At 56.0% G+C, this 23595-nt stretch overlaps 2 protein-coding genes across 2 annotated transcripts; one reads left to right on the forward strand and one right to left on the reverse strand.

Annotated features, from left to right (window-relative positions):
* The first annotated feature begins 5718 nt into the window (after positions 1-5718).
* On the forward strand, positions 5719-8341 carry EMD (emerin). Its single transcript, XM_079124782.1, has 7 exons — positions 5719-5857; positions 5960-6053; positions 6234-6341; positions 6513-6590; positions 6783-6916; positions 7472-7521; positions 7605-8341. The coding sequence occupies exons 2-7, from the start codon at positions 5972-5974 to the stop codon at positions 7933-7935; spliced, it is 783 nt and encodes a 260-aa protein (XP_078980908.1). The 5' UTR covers positions 5719-5857; positions 5960-5971; the 3' UTR covers positions 7936-8341.
* Positions 8342-12122: 3781 nt separating this feature from the next.
* LOC306651040 (uncharacterized protein) lies at positions 12123-16049 on the reverse strand (the record flags this gene model as incomplete). The annotated part of the gene is made up of 5 exons (XM_079123588.1): positions 12123-14423; positions 14728-14827; positions 15173-15326; positions 15464-15889; positions 15993-16049. The coding sequence occupies 5 exons, from the start codon at positions 16047-16049 to the stop codon at positions 14141-14143; spliced, it is 1020 nt and encodes a 339-aa protein (XP_078979714.1). The 3' UTR covers positions 12123-14140.
* Positions 16050-23595: the final 7546 nt, after the last annotated feature.

A 23595-nucleotide genomic window follows, 5' to 3' on the forward strand; every position in this document is an offset into this window, starting at 1 on the left:
CTTAATCTTCATACAGCAAGGAAACTGAGTCACAGTAACTGACCAGTTGTCAGCTCCAGCAGAGAGGTCAGAACTTGGGTGTCCTGACTTCCAACCCTAGGTTCTGGCTATTTAGGGGAAAGAAGGAATGGGAGTGTGGAGGACATAGTACCACCACCAGATGTCGCCCCATCCCAAAGCCCCCAGAGGGGGCAGCCCCAGGAAGCAAAAATCCAGCGCTTTCATATTTTCCCTTATTTGGAGTAGATTCTTGGATGTTAGACACGCCCCACCCACCTCCCCACTCCTGGCCCACAGACCCCAGTCTAGACCCTCCCACAGGGAACTATATCCCCAGTGCCAGGGACTGTTCAGCTGCAATCTCCAAGAAGCCTTTTCTAGGCCTATGTAGCCAGGGGGCGCCAGGAGGGAAGGAATCAGCAGATTGGTTAGGTGAGGAGACCCAGCTGGCAAGGCAAATCCAGGTGTGACAGGTGAGGGCACCCATTTCTTAAGCTCCCACCCTGACTGTGCAGCCTAGAGCACACACAAATGAGCCTGCCAGAGGGTTTCACCTACTTTCCCTGGCCCTGGGCAACATGGGGATCTGGCGCTGTTGCTGCTTACATTCTTGCTGGCAGTGAATATCCCACTCAGAGCCAACCTGGGACAGGGCCCAGCGCCCAGACAGGAAATCTAGCTTGGCCAAACCCCACCACAGTCCCCATGGAGTTCAGCAGCCTCTGCATCAGCTCCCCTGTGCCCAAAGAGGTTGGTACCCTGTGGACTTGCACTAGCAAGGGACTCACCATTCTCCTTCACAGTACTTTAAAGTGTCTTTACAGGTGATCACTCACCGCCCTCGCGCCCAAGGTCCTGATCTGGGTGCCCTTCTTTCCAGACAGGGATGTAGTGACAGGTTCATGGGCACGCACACCTTCACCCATCTCTTGCCAAATGCTCGGAGACCCTCCCTCTCTCTCTATCTCTCTCTCTCTCTCTCTCTCTCTCTCTCTCTCAGGAACCCCCATGTCCTTGGGCTCCCAGACTATGGGCACAGACATGGGTTCCTGGGTAAATTATGGAAGGCAGCCTCTGGATCCCCATCCCAGATGCCTGGGACCGGAGCTCACCTACCCGAGCTGCACCTGCCCCGGATCTCGGCGTGCGCGGGCCCCTGCATTTTTCAGCCTCTCCGCGCGCTTTCACCACCCGGCCCCAGCCCGCGAGCAGCGCTGCGACTGTCCGACGTGGAGCCTTCCACAGAGGACTCACCTGCTGTCCCTGCCGGCGGCTGGCAACCGCAGGGTGGCGCCCGGCTCGCCTTCGCGCCCGCGCCCGGCGCCTCAGGGCTCCACTGGCGTCCACCGAGCGCCGCGCGCCTCCACGCGAATGGGCTGCCGCCGCCCGCCTTCTTGTTGGTCGCATCCCCGCCCTGCGCCCGCCCCGCGCCCGGCCCGGCCCGGCCCGGCAAGAAAGCCTTAATTGGTAAAATCGCCCAGGAGCCGGGGGCGGTGCGGGGGGCGCGCCATGAGCTCCATCGCCCCGTCGCCTGGCGACGCCGCCCCCCGGGATGAGCTCACCGCCCTGCTAGGACCGCCAGGCCCCGGGGAGGGGGGGAGGGGGCTCACCTTCAGCGTCCGCGGGGCCTGCAGACCCTTGTCGAGGCCCAACTTCAACGATGCTGGATGGTGAGTTTAGGGGAATCCAAGCACTCCCCTGCTGGAAAGGCCCAACTCCAAGGCCACCTCCTCCAGGGAACCAACGAGAGTCACGTCCTCTGTCTCTGCTCCAAACCTGGGCTGGCCACACGAGTCAGATCCTGCCCCCTGGGGTGAGGGGCACCACCAGGTGTTCACTGAGCCCCTACCATGCTCCAGGTCCCAGTGTGGTGGACTGCGAGGCACTGAGCCCTTGGATGACCAAGCCTCCAGGTCACCACCGGTTTGGTGCCTGCCAAATACAGGCCTGACCTAGGAGAATGCAGCACAAATGTACTGAACTCCTAGTGCAATACTGTGCAGTCCCAAAGCCTGGGAGTGTGCAGTGGGTGCAGCCAATGAGCCAAGTGTCTGTGAACCTGGTGGGCACAGCCACACCCTGGCATAGCCAGGCTTCCTCTTCCTCTTCTACATGCCCATTTCCTGGTAGCTTCAGATTCAGCTTAAATGTCACTTCCTAGAGGGAGGTCACATAAAACAATGTCATTTCGATATTTTGCCTGCAACTATCAACAGGAGCTACATTTTACATCCTGAGCTAGTACACATTCGTCTGCACGCATGTACGCACACATATGATTGAAACAAACATTTCACAAAATGAAACTTTCCTTTAGTATGTGCGATGTACTCTATTTTCTATTCTTTTATTAAAAAAAAAAAGGAAAATAAGGGGAAAAAAGGGAAAAAATTGGAGAGAAGAAAGGAAGGGAAAGAGTTTGGTTACACCTGCTGAGTGAATCTGACAATCTTACTTCACACAAATAGCAAGGTGCTGGTTCCTCTCCAGGCTTTCCCCATCCACTGCTACCTTTACTAGCTGTGCCGTCAATGACATTTCACACCTTGACTCATTATGGGAGCCTCCCAACAGTGCCAGGATCTCTAGCTGCTCTCTCTAGTGTAAGTCCCCACTGGGAAGGTCAGTGGATTAGCTTCCCTTGCTAAACAAGGAGGCTGAGCTCAGGCCCATGAGGTAGAGTGATGGAGTTCATAGCCAAGGCTGCCCGTCCAGGAGGAAAACCCACCTACCCAGAAGCATCGCAGTCAGAGTCAGGGGTAGATTATGGGGCAGGGGGCCACAAAAGAACGGGTGGCTGTGTGGCTGAGTCTCAGGACCCCCATTACACTATCCTCTTTATACTACCCTCCCCACCCCGTGCAGCACACTCTAAACGCAAGCAGTCCTTTGCGTCAACTTCTTCCAGGTGTCCGGGTCACAAAGGTTTGTATAGCACCAGCTGTTTCCTGGCGAAATTCATAATAAACTAAAGACATTTTCTCCTTGTGTTGAAGAAATGTTTTCATGTAGGCTTTTTTCCTTATAACTTTAAATCTTGTTGGGATTGCAAGTTATACTACATACTGATTAAAAGTCATTCCCATGCTTAAAAGAAAAACTCAGTCTTCTCATTCTTGACTTAGAATGAGCTGCACCCAATGTCTACCCTCCTTGCCCTCCCCAGGAAGAACTCCCCACAGGCACTTAGAATGCCTGTACATATCCTCCCAGACCCTCTGATAACTCCTGAGAGAACTCTGAGGCTAGGCCAGATCATTGGCCAGATGACCTTGAACTGGCTGGGGAACATGTTTCCATGAATGAATTGCTGCATTCGGGGCCCTTGGGCAAATCTCCCCTCACCCCAGGATTCATTTTCCAAATGATGGGTGATACAGTCTATTAGCTGTGTTGATCAAGGGCTTGCCTGGTTTCCAGTGGTCCGGAATGGAGCTGCACTACCATGGGGCAAGACTTAGGCTCCAGGTACCTATAGGGTGGGTGCAGGGGGACCATCACAGTTCAGCTTCTGGTGCCATCTGTGGTGGGACCTCATGCTAGGGCAATGGGGGGCATACGAAGCAGAGTGCTCAGGCAGGTGTGGGGGGGGGTTCCTTGGGGAGAACGCAAACCTAGAATTCCTTGACCTCATAAGGAAACAGCTTGAATCTGTGTGGGGAGGGGTGGCAGGGGGAGGACTGAGCAAGCACTCTGTATGCACAGACCTCTGGGAGAGGGGCCAGAACTGCAGAAGAAGGCTTGGAGAGGTGCTGGGGAATCTGATTTTGCCAAAACTAAAAAATCCATGAGGCAGCTGCTGAATGGTGCAGAGCTCACTCTGCCATCCCCCCACCTCTGCTCTGAAAGAAAAGACGCAGACTTACTGGGCATTGTGTACACGCCTGTAGCCTGTAATTCCAGCAGCTCTGGAGACTGAGGCAGGAGGATGGCAAGTTCAAAAAAGCCAGCTTTGGAGGCCTGGGGTTGTACCTCAGTAGTAGAGCCTTTGCTTAGCATGTGTGAGGCACTGGGTTCAAACCTCAGCACCACATAAAAATAAATAAAATAAAGGTATTGTGTTCATCTGCAACTAAAAAAAAAAAAAAAAAAAAAAAAAAAAAAAAGGGCAAAAGCCAGCCTCAGCAACTTAGCAAGACCCTGTCTCAAATCAAAAAAATGAAAAGGGCTGGGGATGTGGCTCAGTAGTTAAGTGCCCCCTGGGTTCAATCCCTAGTACCAAAAAAGAAAAAAAAAAAGAAAAAAGAAAAAGAAAAGGAACAGGCTCCTGTTTAAGGCTTTCCTGTTTCTTAATGCCAGCACAGTGTCTTTGGGGACCTGCTTACCTCCTCCCACAAGGCAGGGGACAGAGTAGGGCCCTGCCTTTGCTCTAAAATCAAGAGAAGAGCAAATCTTCATTAGTGTCCTTGTGTGTGGTCAAAACAGAGCTCTCTCTCTTCAATAGTACCTGATTGTCCACCTTACAAACCACCAAGGAAAACTGTCCTTTGACTCCTCACTGGCTGGATCAACCAGCCTGAACAAGCACAGAGCTCTTTTCTTCCCCTGTCATCAGCCATCATCTAAGACACCAGACATCCTAAGCACCTCATCTCTTCATGCTCCCCCTAGCTCTGGGCTTGCCCAATGAGGGCACCCTAGTTGTCCTCACACTCCATCAACACGCTTTGTTTAGAATATGACTGTCACCATCTTCCCATTCTCCACCAGAAAGTTCTTTTCTGATCAAGGCCCTTACCGACTATTAGTTTAGGATCCCCAGCAAGTCTTGGCAACCTTCCATGGTTTGCCACACCCCTGTGCCCTGCCTGTCCACCCCTGGTAACATCAGTTCAGGAGCCATGAGGCCAGGAGAGGAACACCCCCCCCCCCAAGATCTTCCCCCAGGGCCCAGGTGGACATCATGGTGGTGTTAGGCAGGCACACGCTGTCTGCACGCATCACATGGCACCCTCTACCCGTGCCCATTGGCACGCCTGGGCCCCTTCGAAGGCTGCTTGCTCCTAGAGCGCTGGCGGCCGCCTGGCCCAGTGCCCCATTTCCTCCCGGGTGGAGCGGGTGGAGCGGTGGAGTGACAGAGCAGGCAGGGAGGTGGTGGGAACCGGCGGGATCAGGTGCGCAGGCGAGGGCCTGGCCGACTGAGAAGGCCCGCCAGGGGCCGGGATCTGCGGGGGCGGGGGGCGGTGCGCCGCCCAGGGTCGCGGCCCTGCTGGTCAGCCACTTTCTTGGCCTTGCGCACACAAAGCGCCCGCAGGCGTGCCGGGCACTCGCGAAGGGCTCACTCTTAGGGTTGGGCACTTTCCACTGCTGCTGATCAGGGTGCGGCCGGGCGACCCTAAGCCCTGCAGCCGGTGGGGCAGGGGGACGGGGTGAAGCCGAAGTGACAAGGACGCGAGCCATCAGAAATGCTTGACTCCGCCCACTCCGACCTCCCAGCCGGTTTCTGCTGGTTTGGGTCGCGCTCGCCTGTCCCTTTCGAGCGTCTAACCCAAACGCGCCAACGCGCGACGTCTTGACTCTCTGCCAGCCCCCACGTCCCTCCCCCGCGAGCAGCCCCACCCACCCTCACAGCTAGGTAGGTGTGGCTCCCTTCATGCCACGCCCCTGAGCATCTTTGGCTCGCCTTCGGCCCCTGCCCCTCTTCTTGCTCTAGCCAATCCTGCACGATTGTGACGCATGGGCTTCTCAGCCCCGCCCCCAGCGCACGGCCCAGCCGCGCCAGCTCCCTCAGCCAGACCGGTCTGCACCGGTTGCTTCTGTGGTATGGCTCCGCCCCGCGCAACGCGCACAGCCTGTGAGGCCCGCGGTCGTGACGCGAGCGTGACGCAGGCGTGAAGCAAGCGCGGCCGCTCCCGAGGTGCTGGCGCTGCCCCTGCCCCGCTTCTAGGCAGCGGTTGCTTGGCTTGTGTAGCGAGGCCTGGGCAACCCCTAGGCCGTCACTACTCGTCTTCCGGTGCAGGTCGCGCCCGCCATGGACGACTACGCGGTTCTGTCGGACACCGAGCTGGCCGCAGTGCTGCGCCAGTACAACATCCCGCATGGGCCCGTCGTGGGTACGCGGCGGCGGGTGGCGCGCGGGACCTCTCCCGGGACCCGCTCCCCGCGCTCCCACCGACCCCCTCCTTCCCCTCGGGTTCCCTCCCCGCCTTCCTCCACCCCCCGCGCTCTCCGCATGGCGTTCCCTGGGCTCACGCTCTGAGCTCCGCACTCCTGACCGCCCCATGTCTGGCCAGGCTCCACTCGAAAGCTCTACGAAAAGAAAATCTTCGAGTATGAGACCCAGAGGCGGAGGCTCTCGCCTCCCAACTCGTCGTCCTCCTCATTCTCCTATCGGTTCTCGGGTGAGATCTTCTGCCCCAGAGCCCCACTGCCTACTTCTGGGGACGCGACTTGGGCAACTGGGAGGATGGGGTCGGGAGAGTGTGGCAGGGGCACTAGACTACAAGGAGAAGGAAATGGGGAGAAGGAAGGGAAGCCTGGGGACAAATGGTTCTGTCCCCCTCTCAATTCAGACTTGGATTCAGGATCTATGGACTCGGATATGTATGATCTGCCCAAGAAAGAGGATGCCTTACTTTACCAGAGCAAGGGTAAGACGCTAGGTTCACCCCACCCTGTCAGGGACGCAGGCACAGGGAGAACCTGAGACCTCAGTCCCCTCGGACTCCTGAGTAACCCTAGAGGGAAGGAACTGGTGGAAGCCCCCAAATGGGATTCATATTAGGGCCATTCGGACAGGTGGAGGACATAGTGCCTCCTCTATCACTGTTTCCCTTCCCAAGGCTATAATGATGACTACTATGAGGAGAGTTACTTGACCACCAGGACTTATGGAGAGCCTGAGTCTCTGGGCACATCCAAGGGCTTCCGCCAGCCAGTGACTTCACTCTCAGATGCTGACACCTTCCACCACCAGGTGAGCTAGCTGTCAGGCACACCTTGGGTGCAGCCTGAGGCGATCATAACTAGATTTGGATAAATCCAGGGAGCTGCTGGGTGTAAATGGTAGCTCCTAAGCCTCCAGAGACGGTTAGGATTAGGGTTAGCATGTGGCTGTTTGTGCAAAGTATTGTTCTGCAGAATGTGCAAATGATTTGATTAGGACCAGGATGTGTAGCTCAATGAAGAGTACTTGCTTAGGGTTCTATGCCCAGTATCCAAATAAATAATAAAACATTTAATTATAGCACATGGTTCATGACCTGCACCCTGGTTTGGGTCTAGGTTCAGGCTTTCTGAGAATCCTATGGGACAAAGGAGGGCACTGGGGCACAGGCAGCTGGGATAATCACCAAGTGGCAAAGCCTTGAAGAGAAAAGGCAAGCAACTCAGAATGGTTCTGGAGGAGGCAGGTATCTCTCCTTGAAGTAATGATCAGGAACATTTAGACTAATGGATATGACAGGGTCATGCTCTTTCTCTCTCTCTCTCTCTCTGCCAGCCAGTCCCCTAACTCAACTCTGTTCTGCAGGTGTGTGATGATAATCTTTTCTCTTCTTCTGAAGAGGAGGGCAAGGATAGGTGAGTACTGGGAAGGACTAGAGACAGCAACAGCCTCTAGGCCCAGGCTCTCCTGGCCTACCATCTCCCTTCTTTTGTCACAGGGAACGCCCTGTATATGGCCGGGACAGCACCTACCAGAGCAACGCACACTACCGCCCTGTTTCCAACGTCTCCAGGAGCTCCCTGGGCCTGCCGTACTATCCTACATCCTCCACCTCTTCTGTGTCCTCCTCTTCTTCTCCCACCCCTTCATGGCTTGCTCGCCGTGCCATCCGACCAGAAAAGCAGGCCCCTGTGGCTGATCTAGGCCAGGAACGCCAGGTCCCACTCTGGGGCCAGCTGCTGCTTTTCCTCGTGTTTGCTGCCTTCCTGCTCTTTGTTTACTACTCCATGCAGGCCGAGGAAGGCAACCCCTTCTGGATGGATCCCTGAATCTTGATTTCAGAGCCAGCTCTTCTTGGAAGTCCTGGCTGACTGCCTTAGCAGTGTTTGCTGGGGGTGGGAGGGAGGGGGCTTTTCTGTGTGTTCTAGCTTGGGGATGTTGGGCTTAGCCCAGGGCAGTGCTTCCCCCCACCCCCTGCCTCATCCTGCCAGGGAGGCAGCAGACTTGGGCCCACCATAGCTGATTGGGCCTGGGTGTGCCTTCCTCTGGAGCCTTCTGGCCCTGCTTGCCTCTGATCCTTAGGGCCCAGGAGAGCAAGACCTCATTCCTTCAAAGGAGAACATGGTTGTTGTCATGCATGCCTCCTGTTCATTGTCACCTTGTTGGGGAGATTAACCAAAGGCCTCCCTGACTTTGTTTTCGTGGATACACAATAAAAAGACCGTTTATTTTTAACTTGTTGGCTTTTCCTGCTGGGGGAGAAGTTGGGCTCCCATGACATAGGGGCTCTGGATCTTGGGTTTGAAGGCTCACTATCTGGTTTTGCCTGTTTGGTTCTGTATTTTTGTTTGGTCCTGGGGAAGTGATAAAGTGTTACTCCTAGATATGTATGTTTGTGGGTTATATTCCCTCATTTCCCAAAGCATTTGTAACGACTTATAAAAATGACTACCATCCAACAAACTGTGTGAGAACCCACTTGAAATGTGGGTAAAACTGCATGTACAATATTGTCCACAGGTGTTTTCGCCATGAAAAGCCTACACCAGACAATCCCAGCATCTGAGGTCCCAGGGATGGAAAGGTTGGTGGTGGGTCATTCCTCAGTTTCTGGGATTGCTGCTTCTTTAATGATAAGAAGCAGGGGAAGCTCTAAACACTGCAATGTCCCTCATCTGTGGATAATCAAATTCTCTACCTGACTGTATTCCTGTTTAATTCTTAGGTTTTCTATCATTGATGTGTATTTTACAATCTCAAGGTTTACATGTATTTTCCTTTTTTAGTACCAGGGATTGAACTCAGGGGCATTTAACCACTGAGCCACATCCCCAGCCCTATTTATTTATTTATTTATTTATTTATTTATCTTTGCCATCCTGGGGGTTGAACCCAGGGCCTTGTGCTTGAAAGTCAAGCACTCTATGAACTGAGCTATATCCCCAGCCCCCCTTTTTATTTTTTGACACGAGGTCTTGCTGAATTGGTGAGGCTGGCTTTGAACTTGTGATCCTCCTGCCTCAGCCTCCTGAACTGCTGGAATTTCAGGTATGTGCAGCTACATCCAGCTTATGTATATTTAAAAAAATTTTTTTTAGTTGGTGATGGGCCTTTATTTTTTTAATCATTTCTTTAAGTGCCAGCCATATAGGTCATCTAGTAGAGTGCCTGACTCTCATGCTGGAGGCCCAGGTTCGAGTCCCCAGCCCTCTGTTCTTGCGCAAACACCAAACAAACAAGCGAAGGATTTCTTTATATGCAGTGCTGAGAATCAAACCCAGTGCCTCACACATGCGAGGCAACTGCTTTACCACTGAGCCACAACCCTAGCCCCCAGCTTATGTGTATTTTTAAAAGTAGGTGATAAGCTGGGTGCAGTGGCACATGCCTGTAATCCCAGCAGCTCTGGAGGCTGAGGTAGGATCATGAATTCAAAGCCAGCCTCAGCAACTCACTGAGACCCTGTCTCTCAGTAAAACACAAAAAAGGGTGGAGGATGTGGCTCAGTGATTAAATGCCCCCTAGGTGCAATCCCTGGTATAAAAAAAGCGATTAAAAAGCCAGGATAGAATGCCATGCCATGCCATACCTTGCATGTCTGGCTCCATACTACTGGCAGAGGGCAGGAAAGCAGAGGTCCAACTAGGGGTGAGACCCATTTCAGTGATCTGTTCCTTTGCTGCAGGTGGTGGGACTCAGCCTGGCTTCTCAACCTGGCATAGTAACCATACACAGCTTGCACATGCATGAGCTCCTGAGCCTTCAAGGGCTCTTGGCTATAGCCACCTGGTGAGTTTGTGGCATGGCAGATACCCTCACAGTGGCTCCTGACCATTTCTCATTGCTGCATCCTAGACTCCCCCACAGTGTTGTGATCCTAAAGTAATATGTGGTCTTGTACATTTAAAATATATAGGAAAGGGACCAGGAGTATAGCTCAGTACTGGGTTCAATTCCCAGAATCAAAAATAAACTGCAGAAAAGAATAAATCACTTCTAATTTTTTTTAACCAGTCAGCCTCAATCTTCCTTATTTGTAGCAAGCTCTTCCCACTTGGTTCATCTCACAGCACACCTACCACTGCTTCATGAACTCCTCTGGCCCCTGCCCCTCACTTTCCCAATGCAAGGGACTGGAGGCTGGCTCTGCAGCAGGGCTGACCTGGATGGTGGGCATGAATTGGGGGATGCTACTGCCTTGTAGGAGAGCAAAAAGAATCTAATGGTCCCATCAAGGAGCCTGTAAATGGGGCAGCAGAACAAGCTGGTCCCTACCAGGACTGAAGAAGGACAGTGACACAACCTCCTGCTTCAGCAGTTCCTTGAAAATCAAGCACATTAAGAGGTGGGACTGACTAACTGCTCAAGATTGTGTTGGACTGGAGCCTGGTGGGAATAGGGCATAGAGGCAGGTGAGACCCAATGGGAACCTATGTAGAACCTGGGGTAGTGGCAAGGTTGACATCCCAAAGCTTTAAGTGTTAGCTGGTGAGGAGAGAAGGAACAGCACAAGAGAAAGGGGAGCTGGGCCTGGAGCATCCCAAGAATGGGGAAGAGATGTTGACTTTGGGATAAAATGACCCCCTAGGTCTTAGGTATTGGAACTGTTGCAGGTGGGGAGGACAGAGTGGGAGGTTGGGTATACTTGACAACCACTATGGTGTCTGGCATATCAGAAAAGAGGGAAGAAAGCAAACTATGACACCCTCAAGTAAACAATGTTATTGTCTCCCCAACTTCATCCACTCATTCTACAAGGGCTGCCAGGTCCATCCATGGCCAAGGACCAGACAGAAGACTCTGGAGGACTCCCTGTGGTTCTGAGCCTTCCACCAGGGCTCCACGGCAGTCACGGGCCTGAGCTCCTTTTGGACTTCTGAGGTCTCCCATTTGGGCTTCCATACCCAAGGGCTCCTGTGGGATCAGGGGTCACAAACTCTGTAGTTGGACCCAATCCCCAGGATAGTGGAACCCCAGAATGGTACCTGAGGTGCTTTAGACATCACCCAAGTGCTTTGGGAATCTCAAATCCAATGCTTATGAAGGCTCCATGAACCAAGGGAACTAAACACCCGGGATGGTTCTGGGGTCCCTCCCACAAGATTTCTGAGGGGCTACTCTGGCCTGGTCCCAGAAGTTCCCAAAGATTCTGGAATTTCCCTGCAGGGTTCCTGAGAGTTTCAGTACCTCCACCCATTCCACTGCTCTCCTCCTCCACAGAGCTCCAGCTGTGTGGGAACAGTGCAGGGGGCTGCATCTACCAATGGCCTCAGTGAGAAGCTGCTAGGTGCTCTCTAGTCTAAATTCTCACCCTCCACTAGCATGTGGGTGCAACCCATGGCAGTGCTGCTTGCCTAGGGAGATACCTTACCGCGTGCTGGGACCTGCTGGGCCAAGGAGGAGTCTCAACGGATGATGGGGAAGACGGTGGCTGGAACAGGAAGCGGGGGAAGGGGACCATGGGGAGCAGGTTGCAGGGCAACTCCAGAAACCATGCTCCTGAAGAGGACCCTCTACATCAGACACAGACACGAACAAGGGAGGCAACAGGAAGTGCTAAGATAACCAGGGTTTGCCTTACTCCCAGCAAAAATGGAGACAGAAACAAGTTAGGAAGGCACCTGCTGGAACACGTTGGCTCCAGTGTCCCTTGCATGAAGAGAGTACCAGGGGTCCAGGACCTGTGGCTCAATTAAAATGAAGCACTTCCTCCTTCCAAGGGCACAAAGGGAAGAAAATAGCACTGCATTCTTTCATTGATTTTGACCTGGGGTGGGGCTGCTCACTAGGCTCCTGATTAGTAATCCCAAGAAGACACCACCCAAGAGGCTGGCAAGCAACTACTGGATAAAAGCCAGACCCTCAGGCCCTGCCCCACTACTACTCTTACTGTGATCAACGGTGGGGGCAGGGAATCCCCCACGCTCCAGAAGGCTCCAGAAGCTGTCCAGATGGAGAGGCCAGGGTCAGCAGAGCCAGGTCCAGACAGATCCAGTGATCCAGACAGATCCAGGTCCAGACAGATCCAGGGGATGGGAGGTTCTCCTGAGGAATGGCCTTCCCCCTCCACCCCGGGGCACCCAGCGCCTGCATCCGGTCACACCAACCCTACTACCTCCTCCCAGCACCAGCACTGGCCCCACCAAGAGGGGGAGACAGCCCTGCCTTGCCTCCTCTCAAGCCCCAGCCTGCTGGGCTGGGCCAAGAAACCACCCAGGCCGAGCAGGGCTAAACCAGAAGTCCCCAATCTCCCCTCCACATCACTTCCAGAGGGCAAAGACACAGGGCTATGGAGAGGGGGAAATGCCAAACTAGGTGGCAGTGGCGGCAGGGGAGGGGGGACGGACACGCCCCTGGTGAGAGGCTACAGGCCAGTCAGGCAGGGAGGCAGGAGGGAGAGAGACTGGAGCCCCGTCCTGGCCAGGGGCCTCACAGGGCAGGGCAGGGCAGGTAGATGGGGACCCATGTGCAGGCCCCACATCCCGACTGTGAGCCAGCCACGCTGAGGAAATCCAAGAGGACCCGCCTGCATTCTAGGAGGAGGCAGATGGCCTAGCCTCTGTGGGCCCAGAGCCCGAGGGGTGGTGGTGGCCCAGCCCCACCAGAACCCGTGTCTGGGCCCTGCTGCCTAACAGATGCCAGGAGCATAGGAGAAGCCAGCCCAGCAGAGAAAGTCCCAGGGCCCATTCTCCAGTGGTGACCAGGGCACTAGGTCTCCCTGGGGAGAGATGGCTCCAGAGGCCCTGGAAACAGGTGCCAAGGGGCAGGCATGCTGCTCCCAAGTGGTGCCTGGGTTCGACCAGGAGATGGGGGCACACGGGGGCAGCTGCAGATGACCCCACAGGTCTGGAGCACAGGCTATGATACTCCGGGGCAGCTCCTCCGGGATCCTGAAGGGACGCAGTGGGGCGAGGAGGAGGCAGCTGCTAAGTCAGGGTGGGGGGTGGGGGGTCAGGACGGGGTCTGGCCATGGCCCTCTGCAGAGCAGGCCGCTCGCTGACAGGACTGCCAGGGCGTGGGGCAGCTGGAGGGTGGGCAGATGTGGCTACAACCAAGTCCCCTGAGACCATCCCAGGCAGAGGAAGCAAGGCCCCTCCCCATCTCTCCCCCCAGAGCCTCAAGGGACGGAAAGCTGGCTCCATTCTGTCAGAGGCCAGAGGGGCGGCAGGACAGCAAGCGGACAGATGGCTCCAGAGCGTGAGTGTGCGCTGAGCCGAGCACGTCCTGAGGAGCCTTGGGAACCTCAGCCTAACACCTGGTTGAGGGGCGGTCCCCACCTGCCAAGGACACATCCACTCAGGGAAGGCCCTCCATGAGGTCCAGACGTGCAAGGCGGCTGGGGAAAGTGCCAGGAGCTGTTGCCAGGACCCAGGTGCAGACCAGCGGTGACAGCCAACAGCCAAAGCACTCACTGCCACAGGAGCTCTCTGACAAAGCCCACAGCCTCCAGGAGCACCATGGGGAAGACTCCACCAAGTACGGGCCAGGAAGGGTGAGGAGCATCTCCAGGGAAACGAGATGCCAACGGCCTCCTTCCCGACAGAGGGAAGCTTCTTCCACGCGTCCCACCTCACCCTCGGCCTCCCCACCTCCCAGGCTGCCAACTGCCCCACGTGAGATGCCGGTGCCCAGGACCTGGGAAGTGTGAGGCAGTCACCTGAGGAAAGGGGCTCTTGTGCCCGCGCCATGACAACGAGGCACACACCTCTCCACTCACGGGCACCTGCCCTTCATGGCTCCATCTGGGGTGGAGGTAGAGGAAAGGCCGGGCGTGCTGCAGGGACGGTCACCCCTACCTCATGCACAGCATCGCCAGCCCCTGGGTGGGGATGCTGCAGGTGGGGGGCGCCCGCCAACCCTGGGCTCGGGGCTTGCGGGGGATTCATGGGATGCTGAACAGGCTGCCGAGACAAGGACGGACCTCCTGACCCTGTTGCCCTTGCCAGGGCAGACTGCACGACCGGGATCTCCCCGCCTTGGCCGGCACAAGCTCCATGAGCATGGGCCAGAGAGCCCACACAGAAGGCCTGGGAGTCACATAGGCTGTCCAGGGCACGCTCTCTTTCCTCCTTGGGGTTTTTGTACTCTGATTTGCAATGACTCAAAGATGGGAAAAGCCATACAGACACAGGCTCTGCCCAACCTGGGCCCACACCTGGGACACGTTCCAGAGTTGGACCTGCTTAGGACCTGGAGTGGCACACGCAGGTCCCAGAGCCAAGGTGCCTCAGAAGCCGCCTTGTGCCTTACGGTGCCGGGTGGGGACAGCCTACTTCCTCCTGTGCATTCTCCTGGTCCGCTCTGCTCCAGGTTTGACCTGTGAGACCGCGATAAAAAAAAAAAAAAAAAAATTACAGCAGGGGTGAGTGGCATCAGGGGATGAGGTCTTAAGAAGACTGTGGCTTGGCCTTGGGGGGCTTCCTCCTGCCCGCTCCCTCCCCCTCTCTCTGATCCCTGGCTCTGGGGAAGCCCTGGCCTGGGCAGCCCAGGGAGAGGCCCTGCAGGGAGGCACTAAGGCCTCCTGCTAAGCCCGGCTGACACCACCTCCCTGCCTCCACCACTACCAGGACCCACACCCAAGCAACCTGAGCCAGAGCCCGAACCACAGGGGGCCCCCTGACCTGGGACATATTATGTGGAGTGCACAGAGTTTAACTGGGGGCGGGGGGGGGCTGCCCAGTTGGCCCAAGGCAAAGAAACTCCAGAAGCCATCGGAAGAGCCTGGAAATTGCGGTGATATGAAAACGAAAAATTCTCATCACCTTCCCAAAGCACAGCATTTGAAAGACAAGTGACAGACTGGGGAAAAACGAGCTCAAGATGTGATCGAGCTTCAAGATGTGATCGAGGGCTCCCGTGTGGCCAGGTGCAGACCTGGAGCCAACCAACAAGCAAAAGCCCGATGACCAAGCAGCAGTGGGGACAGAGGAGAGGAAGGGAAAAGCAAAGGACTTCCCCACCGGGCAGGCGAGTGTTTTGGAGACAGACCACGGGCTCCCAGGGCTGCCGCTCGCCCGGCTAGAGGACTGGACGACGGGCCGCCCCTGGACCTGCAGGAAGACCAACCAGGGCACAGAGTGGCGGAGCGCAGCCGTCTTCGGGGTGGGTGTCCGTGCCCCATGCCACGGACAGCTGGGAGACTCCTCCGCCTGCCAGGGAAGGGAGGCGGCAACCAGAGGTCCCAGGCTCCTCCTTGGAACCGGTTGGGCAGGTGTTCACGCTGCAGGGTGAGAAGCACCGGGAGGGAGGGACGGAGGGACCGAGGTGCGGAGGGAGGGAGGGAGGGACGGACGGAGGGACGGAGGGCAGCTCGCTGCTGTTGGCAGGGCTTTCTCTGCGGGGCTCCTCTTGACCTACCTCCCCAGCTGACAGCTGAGTCAGGAAGCGAGAGGGCGCCAGTCGGTGCCCAACCACTGACCGTCCTGCAGCAGAACAGGAGTCCCCCGTGGCGGGCCGCCCGGTCAAGTGACACGGGCAGACTGTCACCTTCCTGCGTCCCCGTCTCCAGAAGCGTGGACTAACTCTGACAGGCACCGCGGCCTCCCGCCACCCGGCCGGCCGGCCGCCCGCTCGGCCCTGCTCTGCACAGCACCCTGCGTGCGCGAGGAGGGGGCGTCGGTGCCGGCAGCGAACCCGCCCAGAGACCTCTGCGGAGCTTTGGCGACCGCGGCGCTGGCAAGGAGGCGCCGCCACACGTCGGGGCCCCGGGACGGCGAAGCTCACCGCAGGCGGCGCCAGAGAGCTCGAGCCCGAGTGCGCGCGGCCCGAGGCCCGGCGGACGCGCTACGCCGCCAGTCAGCCCCGTGGGGTCGCCGCCCTCCTTCCCCGTCTCCAAATCGCCCCGGGAGCGCTACGAGCCCGTCCCGGACCTTCTCGAAGGCCGCACTGACCCTCGGAACGGGGGCCGGTGGCCGGGCGGGGGCGGGGGCGGGGGCGGGCCCATCGCTGCCCACGCGTCTCCCGGGCCCCGGACCCGCCAGCGGGCAAGGCTTCCCGGCGGCTCCCCGAGCCGGGAGGGTCTTAGGCGCCCGGGTCGTCGGGGAAGGTGGGGCCTGGCAGCCGCAGGCGCACGAGTCGGGGCGGGAGCGTCGCCGCGCCCCGCCCCTCCCCTCCCCGCCCCCCCCGCTCCTCCCTCGCACCCCCCGCCCCTCTCTGGCCCCCCCGCCCCAGCCGTCTCCGGCGGCCTCCTGCCGCCTTGGCTCCCCACCGGAATGCCGTCCCGCCCTCCTGCGCATCCTTTCCGGCTAGCTCCACCAATGAGGAAGCTTGTCTGAGAGGGTCGTCCCGCCCCCAGCTATGACGGACGCTGCTTCTGCTCAATCGAGTCCACCCCGCCGCGTTCTCCCTCGCGCAGCCACGGCTGTCCGGCTTGGGGCTCTTTCGCACCTGGGGCCGGAGGAGCGCTGCACTGTGCTGCCCTCCCGGGCACCCCTTACGCTGCTGGGTCGTCTTTGGGGTGTGCACCGGGGCTTCCGAATTCTTTGATCCACCGGAAGTTGCCGAGAACACCAGGAGGCCGTGACTCCTCCCCGCAGTTCCCCGGGCTTGGCATCTTGCCCGACAGCGATGCAGCCTCCGAGGCCTGAGGGAGCCGCGCCAGGGGTCGCTGGTGTGCCGGTGCGCGGCGCTGGGCCAGTCGTCCCTCGCCTAAGTTCCTCTCGCCACCACCCCAGCCAGGACACAGCCCCCCTGAGCCACACGGGCCTCTGCCCCTGGCTGTTAAGGACTCAGCCTCCCTCTTCCCGCCCAGTCCGTGGCAACCAGTAATCTCGTCCCCCACGTCCGCAGTTGCGTCACTGCAAGAGTGTTTCGTCAACCTAACCACCCAGCCTGCAGCGGCTTCTGGGTGGGCTTGTGTTCGCGTGGCCTGATTCTCGGGAGAGCCTCCCGAGTTATTGCTTGTGCCAGTCGTTCTCCCTTTTTACTGCTGTGTAATAGTCCGAGCTGCGGTTCAAAGGGCAAGGGTGCCTTTCTTTCAAAGGATGCCACCCCTCATCATTCAAGACCGGCTGGTGGTCTCAATCCCCACCAGCACTACCAGAGAATTCTCTTCTCTCCAAAGCACACCTCTGTAATGCTTGCCATCCTGCCAGGTTAAGGTGCTAGCCTGCTGTGTTGGATCTTTCCTTCTTCTGCTCCACGCTGAGCGTGACTCTCTCCTCCTAAACGCATCGCCCACCTGGGCTTCTTGAGTCAGGGAACTGCCTGTGACCTGAGGGTGCTTGTCGTGTGCTGTGGCTGTTCATCCGGGTACTCGGCGTTGGCCCTCTCTTCCCTCCTTCTGTCCCTTCAGAACAGCTCTGCGTTTGGGGCTGCTGACAAGTCTTAGGTTTTTATGCGAACAAACTTATGAAACTGGATGACTTCTGAGTGGCACATCTGTCCACGGTGTCCCCCACACTATGACAGTATTCGATATTCTCTTCCGTTGTTTTCAGAGTCGTGACTGATTCTGCGTTCTGCTCTTTCGCCATTTTGACTTCACCTATCTTTCTGTGGCGTGAAGGAAGGTCTTGAGAAGACCCTCGGGGTTTTGCAGACACATCGTGGGGCACCCTGCTCTTTCTTCCCTGGCCTTGGCAGTGCCTTGGGTTCCAGGCGGCCAAGTTGCAAAGTAGCCTGAATCCTGAGTCACCTCCTGGAGCAGGGGCTTGGAGGAAAGCCACGGGTGGCTTCGGACTGTGGCCAGAGCAATGAGGTGGCAGGTCCATGGTTTCCAGCAGCTGGCTTTGAGGACAACGGCCAATACGGGATCTGACTTCCTATCTCCCATAGGACACCAGTCTTCTCTGTCCCATTTATGGCACAGTGCGAGTGGCCTTCCCCAGTGATCATCGGTGCCACATTCAAAGCAAATGCCCAGCCACCCGTGGATGAGCCCTAACCTCAGGACATTTGCAGGGATAATCACCCTGCATCCCTCACACCCGTGGAACCTGCCCGCTCCTTATTATGACCTCCCAGATGGTTTCCGTCACTCTTGGGGATTTTCTTCTCCGTGAGACCTTTCCCATTGGCTTGTGTAGGGCCAGGAGACGCCCGCATCCCTGGCTTCTCTGAACTCAGGCAGTGAGGTGAGAAGATGCCAGTCCTGGGCATTTCCTTGCTCCGGAAGAACTTGGATGTCATCTGGGCTGGAAGAGTGGACTTTCTCCTGCTGGCCAAGCGGGGGTGGGGGGTTGTCAGGGGCAGCAGGCCGTTCCCTAGAGCCATGCCCGGAGGCACAGAGCACCATTAGCTAGTCGCTTACTTCCGGGGTCTTTCTCTTGGTGCAGCAGCAGCATCAAGCACCCCCCCACACACACACACTGCTGTGGGCGAGGGTGGCCCTGATGATGTCCAGGTCCAGGCAAAGCATCAGGAGTCTTAAATGAGGAGGCCAGGGGTCAGTGGTGCTGTGGCCTGTACACTGAGTTTTGGACTGCCTTTTGCAAATTTCTGGTTCACCTAGGCTGGCAGGTGGCCACACCAGCCCAGTCAGTAGGGCCATGGTCTTGGTCACGTGAGCCAGTACTGACTAGGTCAGGATCCAGGGTGGCACCTGCCTTCTGCATAGGGGGAGGGCAACAGGTGTGGGAGAATGTAAGGAAGACAGTAAGACTTTGAGTGGGATCATTTCCTTGCACACCTGGATCACGGGTGAGGGCTTCCCTGGGTGGAACCAAGGGCACATGAAAGCAGAGAGGGGTGCCAGGCGTGGTGGTGCTCACCTGTAATCCAAGAGACTCCGGGCGGCTGAGGCAGGAGGACGGCGAGTTCAAAGCCAGCCTCAGCAGGAGGATTGTGAGTTCAAAGCCAGCCTCAGCGCCCGCGAGGCGCTGAGCAACTCAGTGAGACCCTGTCTCCAAATAAAATACAAAGTAGGGCTGGGGATGTGGCTCAGTGGTCGGGTGCCCCTGAGTTCAACCCCCAGTACCTCCCCAACAAAAGGCAGAAGGAAAGAAATCAAGAAGTGAAAACGGAGGGGCACGTTGGAGCTGGGGCTGGAGCAGCGTCCTGGGCTTGGCTATCACTTGGGTTCTGGTGGCCTCTGGGACAGGAACCCTTGGACCTTCAGCGGAACTGAGATCCCCACCTCTGTCCTGGGCTGTCAAAGGGCGGGAAGGTTGCAAAGGAAGGGAAGAGCAGGCAGCCTTGCCTCTTGGCACAGGGATCACAAGAAGTGGGTCCCCCTCAGCTTGGGTGCAAGTGAGCAGGTGGGGAGGCCCCTGGGAGCTCTCGGGAGCAGGGGGAGAAGGGTTAAGTCCCCGGGTAGCCCCGGCTGAGAGAGCACATCACCTCCCTTGTGTGGGCAGAGCTGTTCCCTGGCAGAGCAAAGGTGCCCTCCCCACCCCAGGATTCCCACACAGGACCCCCAGGGGTCAAGCTGAGGATGGAACAACAGTCTCACATTGTCAGCTCCAGACACCGTCACTAAGAGTCAGCCCTTGGGCCAGAGAGCAAGGACCCAAGCTCTCCACAGTGGAGGTTTTGATCCTCAAAGCACCCGATCACACGATTGTCGGTGACATTTGTGAGCGTTTGCTACGTGCCAGGCTGTTCCAAGCACTTCACCAGGCCCCAGCCATTCCTTCCCCAGTGCCCCCCGGAGGCTGGTGCCAACGTTGCCCCCTTTTGCCCATGAAGATGTGAGGGAAGCGCTACACAGAGGGGTTAAGTAGCTCATCTTGAATCCCGACCAGGGAAGTGGCAGAAGCAGGGTGTGCATCAAGGAAGCGGCCTCCAGGGCCTGACCCCTTTCCCTGGCTGTGCTCTCTTGCCTCCCGGAGACTCCATTTGCGCTTGGGAAGGAGTCAAGAATGGGAGCAGGGCAGAAAGTCAACCGGCCTTGTCCCGGCCTGCTTCATCAGGAGGAACTTTGCAAACAGATTGGCGTTGCCTTTGAAGTCCCAGGAGATCAGAGAACAGTTCTCATAGATGTTTACACGTCATCTCTATTTTGTGATGTAAACCTCCTCTGACTCCTCAGATCTTCGAAAGTTTCTGATGGGCTGGGGTTGTGGCTCAGTGGCAGAGCGCTTGCCTAGCACAAGTGAGGCACTGGGTTCCATCCTCAGCACCGCATACTAAAAAATAAATGAATAAAATAAAGGTCTATCAACATCTAGAAAAGATTTTTTAAAACAGTTTCTGAGGCACAACAAAATAAGGGCTTAAAGGATGGAATCAAAAAGGGAAGAAACACTTTGAAAGTCCAGACAGATTTGAAAAAGATGCAAACAACACTGTTAGGGAAAAATTTTTTTGTTATTCGGGATTGCCCCCGGGGACACTTAACCACTGGGCCACATCCCCCACTCCTTTGTTCATTTATTTTTATTTGTTTTTATTCTGAGACAAGGCCTCACTAAGATGCTGAGGCTGTCCTTGAACCTGCTTCCTCCTGCCTCGGCCCCCCAGGTCTCTGGGATTGCAGGCATGTGCCATTGCACCCAGCAGAACTTTTAGAAACTGAAACATAAAGGAAGAAAACCCAACAAACCAAAGCAACCATACTCATTGAAATAAAAATCCCAAGTGATGGATGGAAAAAATGCTACTGAAGAGAGAATGAGTGAGCTGGAAGACGACGCCGCGGAAATGTTTTCTCGCCCTGTCCTCCCTCCTAGCTGATGACGTTGCCCCCTTCTTCCCTGAAAAGTTGCTGCCGCTTCTGCTCACAGACCTGAGCCCTGGGTCTTCAATGCCTTGTTCTGGCTCCTCGGCTCACAACCACCCCAAAGTCCTTCTTTCCCCTTCACTCTAGGGGCAGTGGCTCCTTCCTTTGTCAACTGTGTTACTTCCGTGCCCCTGCTTGCACTTCCTGCCCTCCAATCCTTGAGCAAGTGACCCTTATTCTAAACCCTCTCTCTTGAGGTAGTTGGATGGTTTTTGTCGTTGTCATTGCTTTTGTCCGACTGGTGCCTGATGGTGCAGAATCGGCCCTGGCAATGTCCCCAGAAGACAGGCCTACAATCCTGGAGTTTGGGGATGGGTGTGGTTGTGCCTTTGGGCTGGAGCGCAGGGCTGGGTGTTCATTTTCCCAGGGGAAGTGAGGCACAAGTCTTTGGTTGATTGGGATGATGTGCCACCTGACACTAGTGCCTGGGGACGTCGAGACCCTGCTGCTCCTCTCATGGTGGTCACGATGGCTATGAGGACTGTTGTGTGGGATGATTCCTCTGTGTGTACTAGACTGTGTGTCTTCAAGAGTGGATGAGCTGGGGTTCCTCCTTTTTTTTTTGGCACTGGGGATTGAACCCAGGGGCGCTTTACCACTGAGCTACCTCCCCAGCCCTTTTTTATTTTCCTTATTTTGCTGCTAAATTGTTGAGGCTGTCCTTGAACTTTGTGAGCCTCTTGCCTCACCCTCCCCTGTTGCTGGGATTACCAGCACGTGCCACCGCCCCCAGCTCGGGTTCCTTAAATCTCAGCTCAAGTTACAGTTAAGAGGCTCTCTGCACAGCCCTCAAAACCCTATTCCTCCTTGTTCCTGCAGGACTGACAATCCCAACCATCAAACCCAAAGTTAAGTGTGTGGTTTACAGAATGCCAACGTGTTGACTTTCCAGCCTTGCCACCTTTCTCCTCTGAAAATGTGGGCAGTGGTTGAGGACAAATCTCTCTGTGCATCCCTTGCCAATGGAAGTGCTTTGACCTCCTGAATTGGTAGACTAGTGTTCTTGTCCTGTAAAGGTCTGTGATAGCTTTTCCTGGGCACGAGGCTTGCAAGGGCACACTCTTTGCTTTTTAGACCTTGCATAACTACCCCATGTTGCCATTAGACTCACACTTGGGGTCTGACCTGACTAGGCTGCTTGTATTCCTCATCCAGATTGGGAATCAAATGTGGGATCCTGTCATGTGACCTGAATCCCAAAGCTGCAGCTTTTCTCATCCAAACCTGGACCTGTATGCGAAAGGTATCACTGACCAGGCAGATGGAACCTCCCATGATTTCCCCTGGTAAGTCAGGGCACCTCTGGGTGCTGTTTGTGGTGCCCGAGCAGTGGTGGTAGAACTGAAGTCTGCAGCCTTATTTTGGAGGTCTAACTTGCTGCTCTCTATGGCTTCATCGCCCTTTAGGAGTCCAGGCAGGTTCCCCCCCGCCACACACGTGCCCATGTGTAGTTATTTTTGGTACCTGCGGTTGTATCCAAGGGTTCTTAACCATCAAGCCATGTCCCCAGCCCTTTTGTGTATTTTATTAGAGACAGAGTCTCCCCGAGTTGCTGAGGCTGGGTTTGAACTAGTGATCCTCCTGCCTTGGCCTCCGGAGCTGCTGATAGTACAGGCGTGTGCCAAGGCCCTTGTGGGCTTGCATAGCCGTCTTCCAGTTTTCCCTTTGTTCTAAGCCTTCCCTCCACCCTTCGCCACCGCTCAACCCCGCGGTTAGGTGCACTGAGAGATATGGGAGGAGTGTTTCCAGCCCAGCCTACCCGCTCAGGGTTAAGTCTGGCGTCCCTCATGGTGCAAGTGATGTTGATTGGTTGTGGCTGAGTGAATGACGGGACAAAAGCCAATGACGTACATGGATTGGCTAGGTTGCCGGAGGGCAGGAACGGCCGGCGCAGGGCCGGCGGGCGCGAGGTACCAGCGCCAGAGTCAAATGGTGGGTAGAGGGAGTCCCTGCAGAGAATAGGCGATTCGGGGGATGGAGCGGCAGGCCAGAAGCAGGGTTGTAGAGGAGGGCTGGCAATGGACAGGAAAGGAGGGTCGGAGTTGCCGCCCGCCCCAATACAGTCAATCCCTGGCAATGGGCGTGGGGACGAGCTGATGGTGTAGGACAGGTGGGATCTGGAGAGAATTTAGGGCGTGGCTAGGAAGTAGGAACCATCCAGTGGGTAGGGTGGGCCTAAATGTGGACATTTCCTTGGCAATGTAAAATCCTGACCACAGCGCAGGAGTAGATATCAAGGTTATCTCCTTTTACACGTGAAAAAACGGAGTAAAAAAAGGTTAGTAGAGCCCTGTTGCCAACAAGCAACAGATCTGGGGATTAAAGTCAGGTTGCTGACATCAGTCTCTGGTGGGTTGCTTCTCTGCGGGACAGCATTCGAGCAGCAAGTAGAAATTCCGAAGGCACAGGCTGGCCCCAAAGGTGCCTTGCATCTTTTAAAATCAATTATATATATATATATATATATATATATATATATATATATATATATATATATGAAATATTTGTTTAAAAGTTATTTTACAATTATATACGTACATGACTTACATATATAATTATGTGTTTATATAAATTTGTTACATAAAGTACTTATATATGTAAATCACACACACACATTTGGTACTGGTGACTGGACCCAGGGGCACTGTACCACTTACATCCTCAGCCCTTTTTGAGAAAGGGTCTCACTAAGTTGTCCAGGTAGGCCTCAAGCTTGCAAGCCTCCTGCCTCAGCCTCCCTGTGCGTGGCATCCATTCAGGGAGTGTTTGAGAGTCTTCACTACCAGGATCCTGAATAATCAAAGATCATTCAAACCTACTTCAGCACTCC

The sequence above is a fragment of the Sciurus vulgaris genome, assembly GCF_902686455.1.
Source record: "Sciurus vulgaris genome assembly, chromosome: X".
Taxonomy (NCBI): Eukaryota; Metazoa; Chordata; class Mammalia; order Rodentia; family Sciuridae; genus Sciurus; species Sciurus vulgaris.

Bases quoted from the DNA above. Each gene is read 5' to 3' on its own strand.
- EMD (XM_079124782.1), top strand. From the start codon at position 5,972: ATGGACGACTACGCGGTTCTGTCGGACACCGAGCTGGCCGCAGTGCTG. The intron at 6,342-6,512 runs GTGAGATCTTCT...CTCTCAATTCAG, and splicing joins ATTCTCCTATCGGTTCTCGG to ACTTGGATTCAGGATCTATG. The intron at 7,522-7,604 runs GTGAGTACTGGG...CTTTTGTCACAG, and splicing joins GAAGAGGAGGGCAAGGATAG to GGAACGCCCTGTATATGGCC.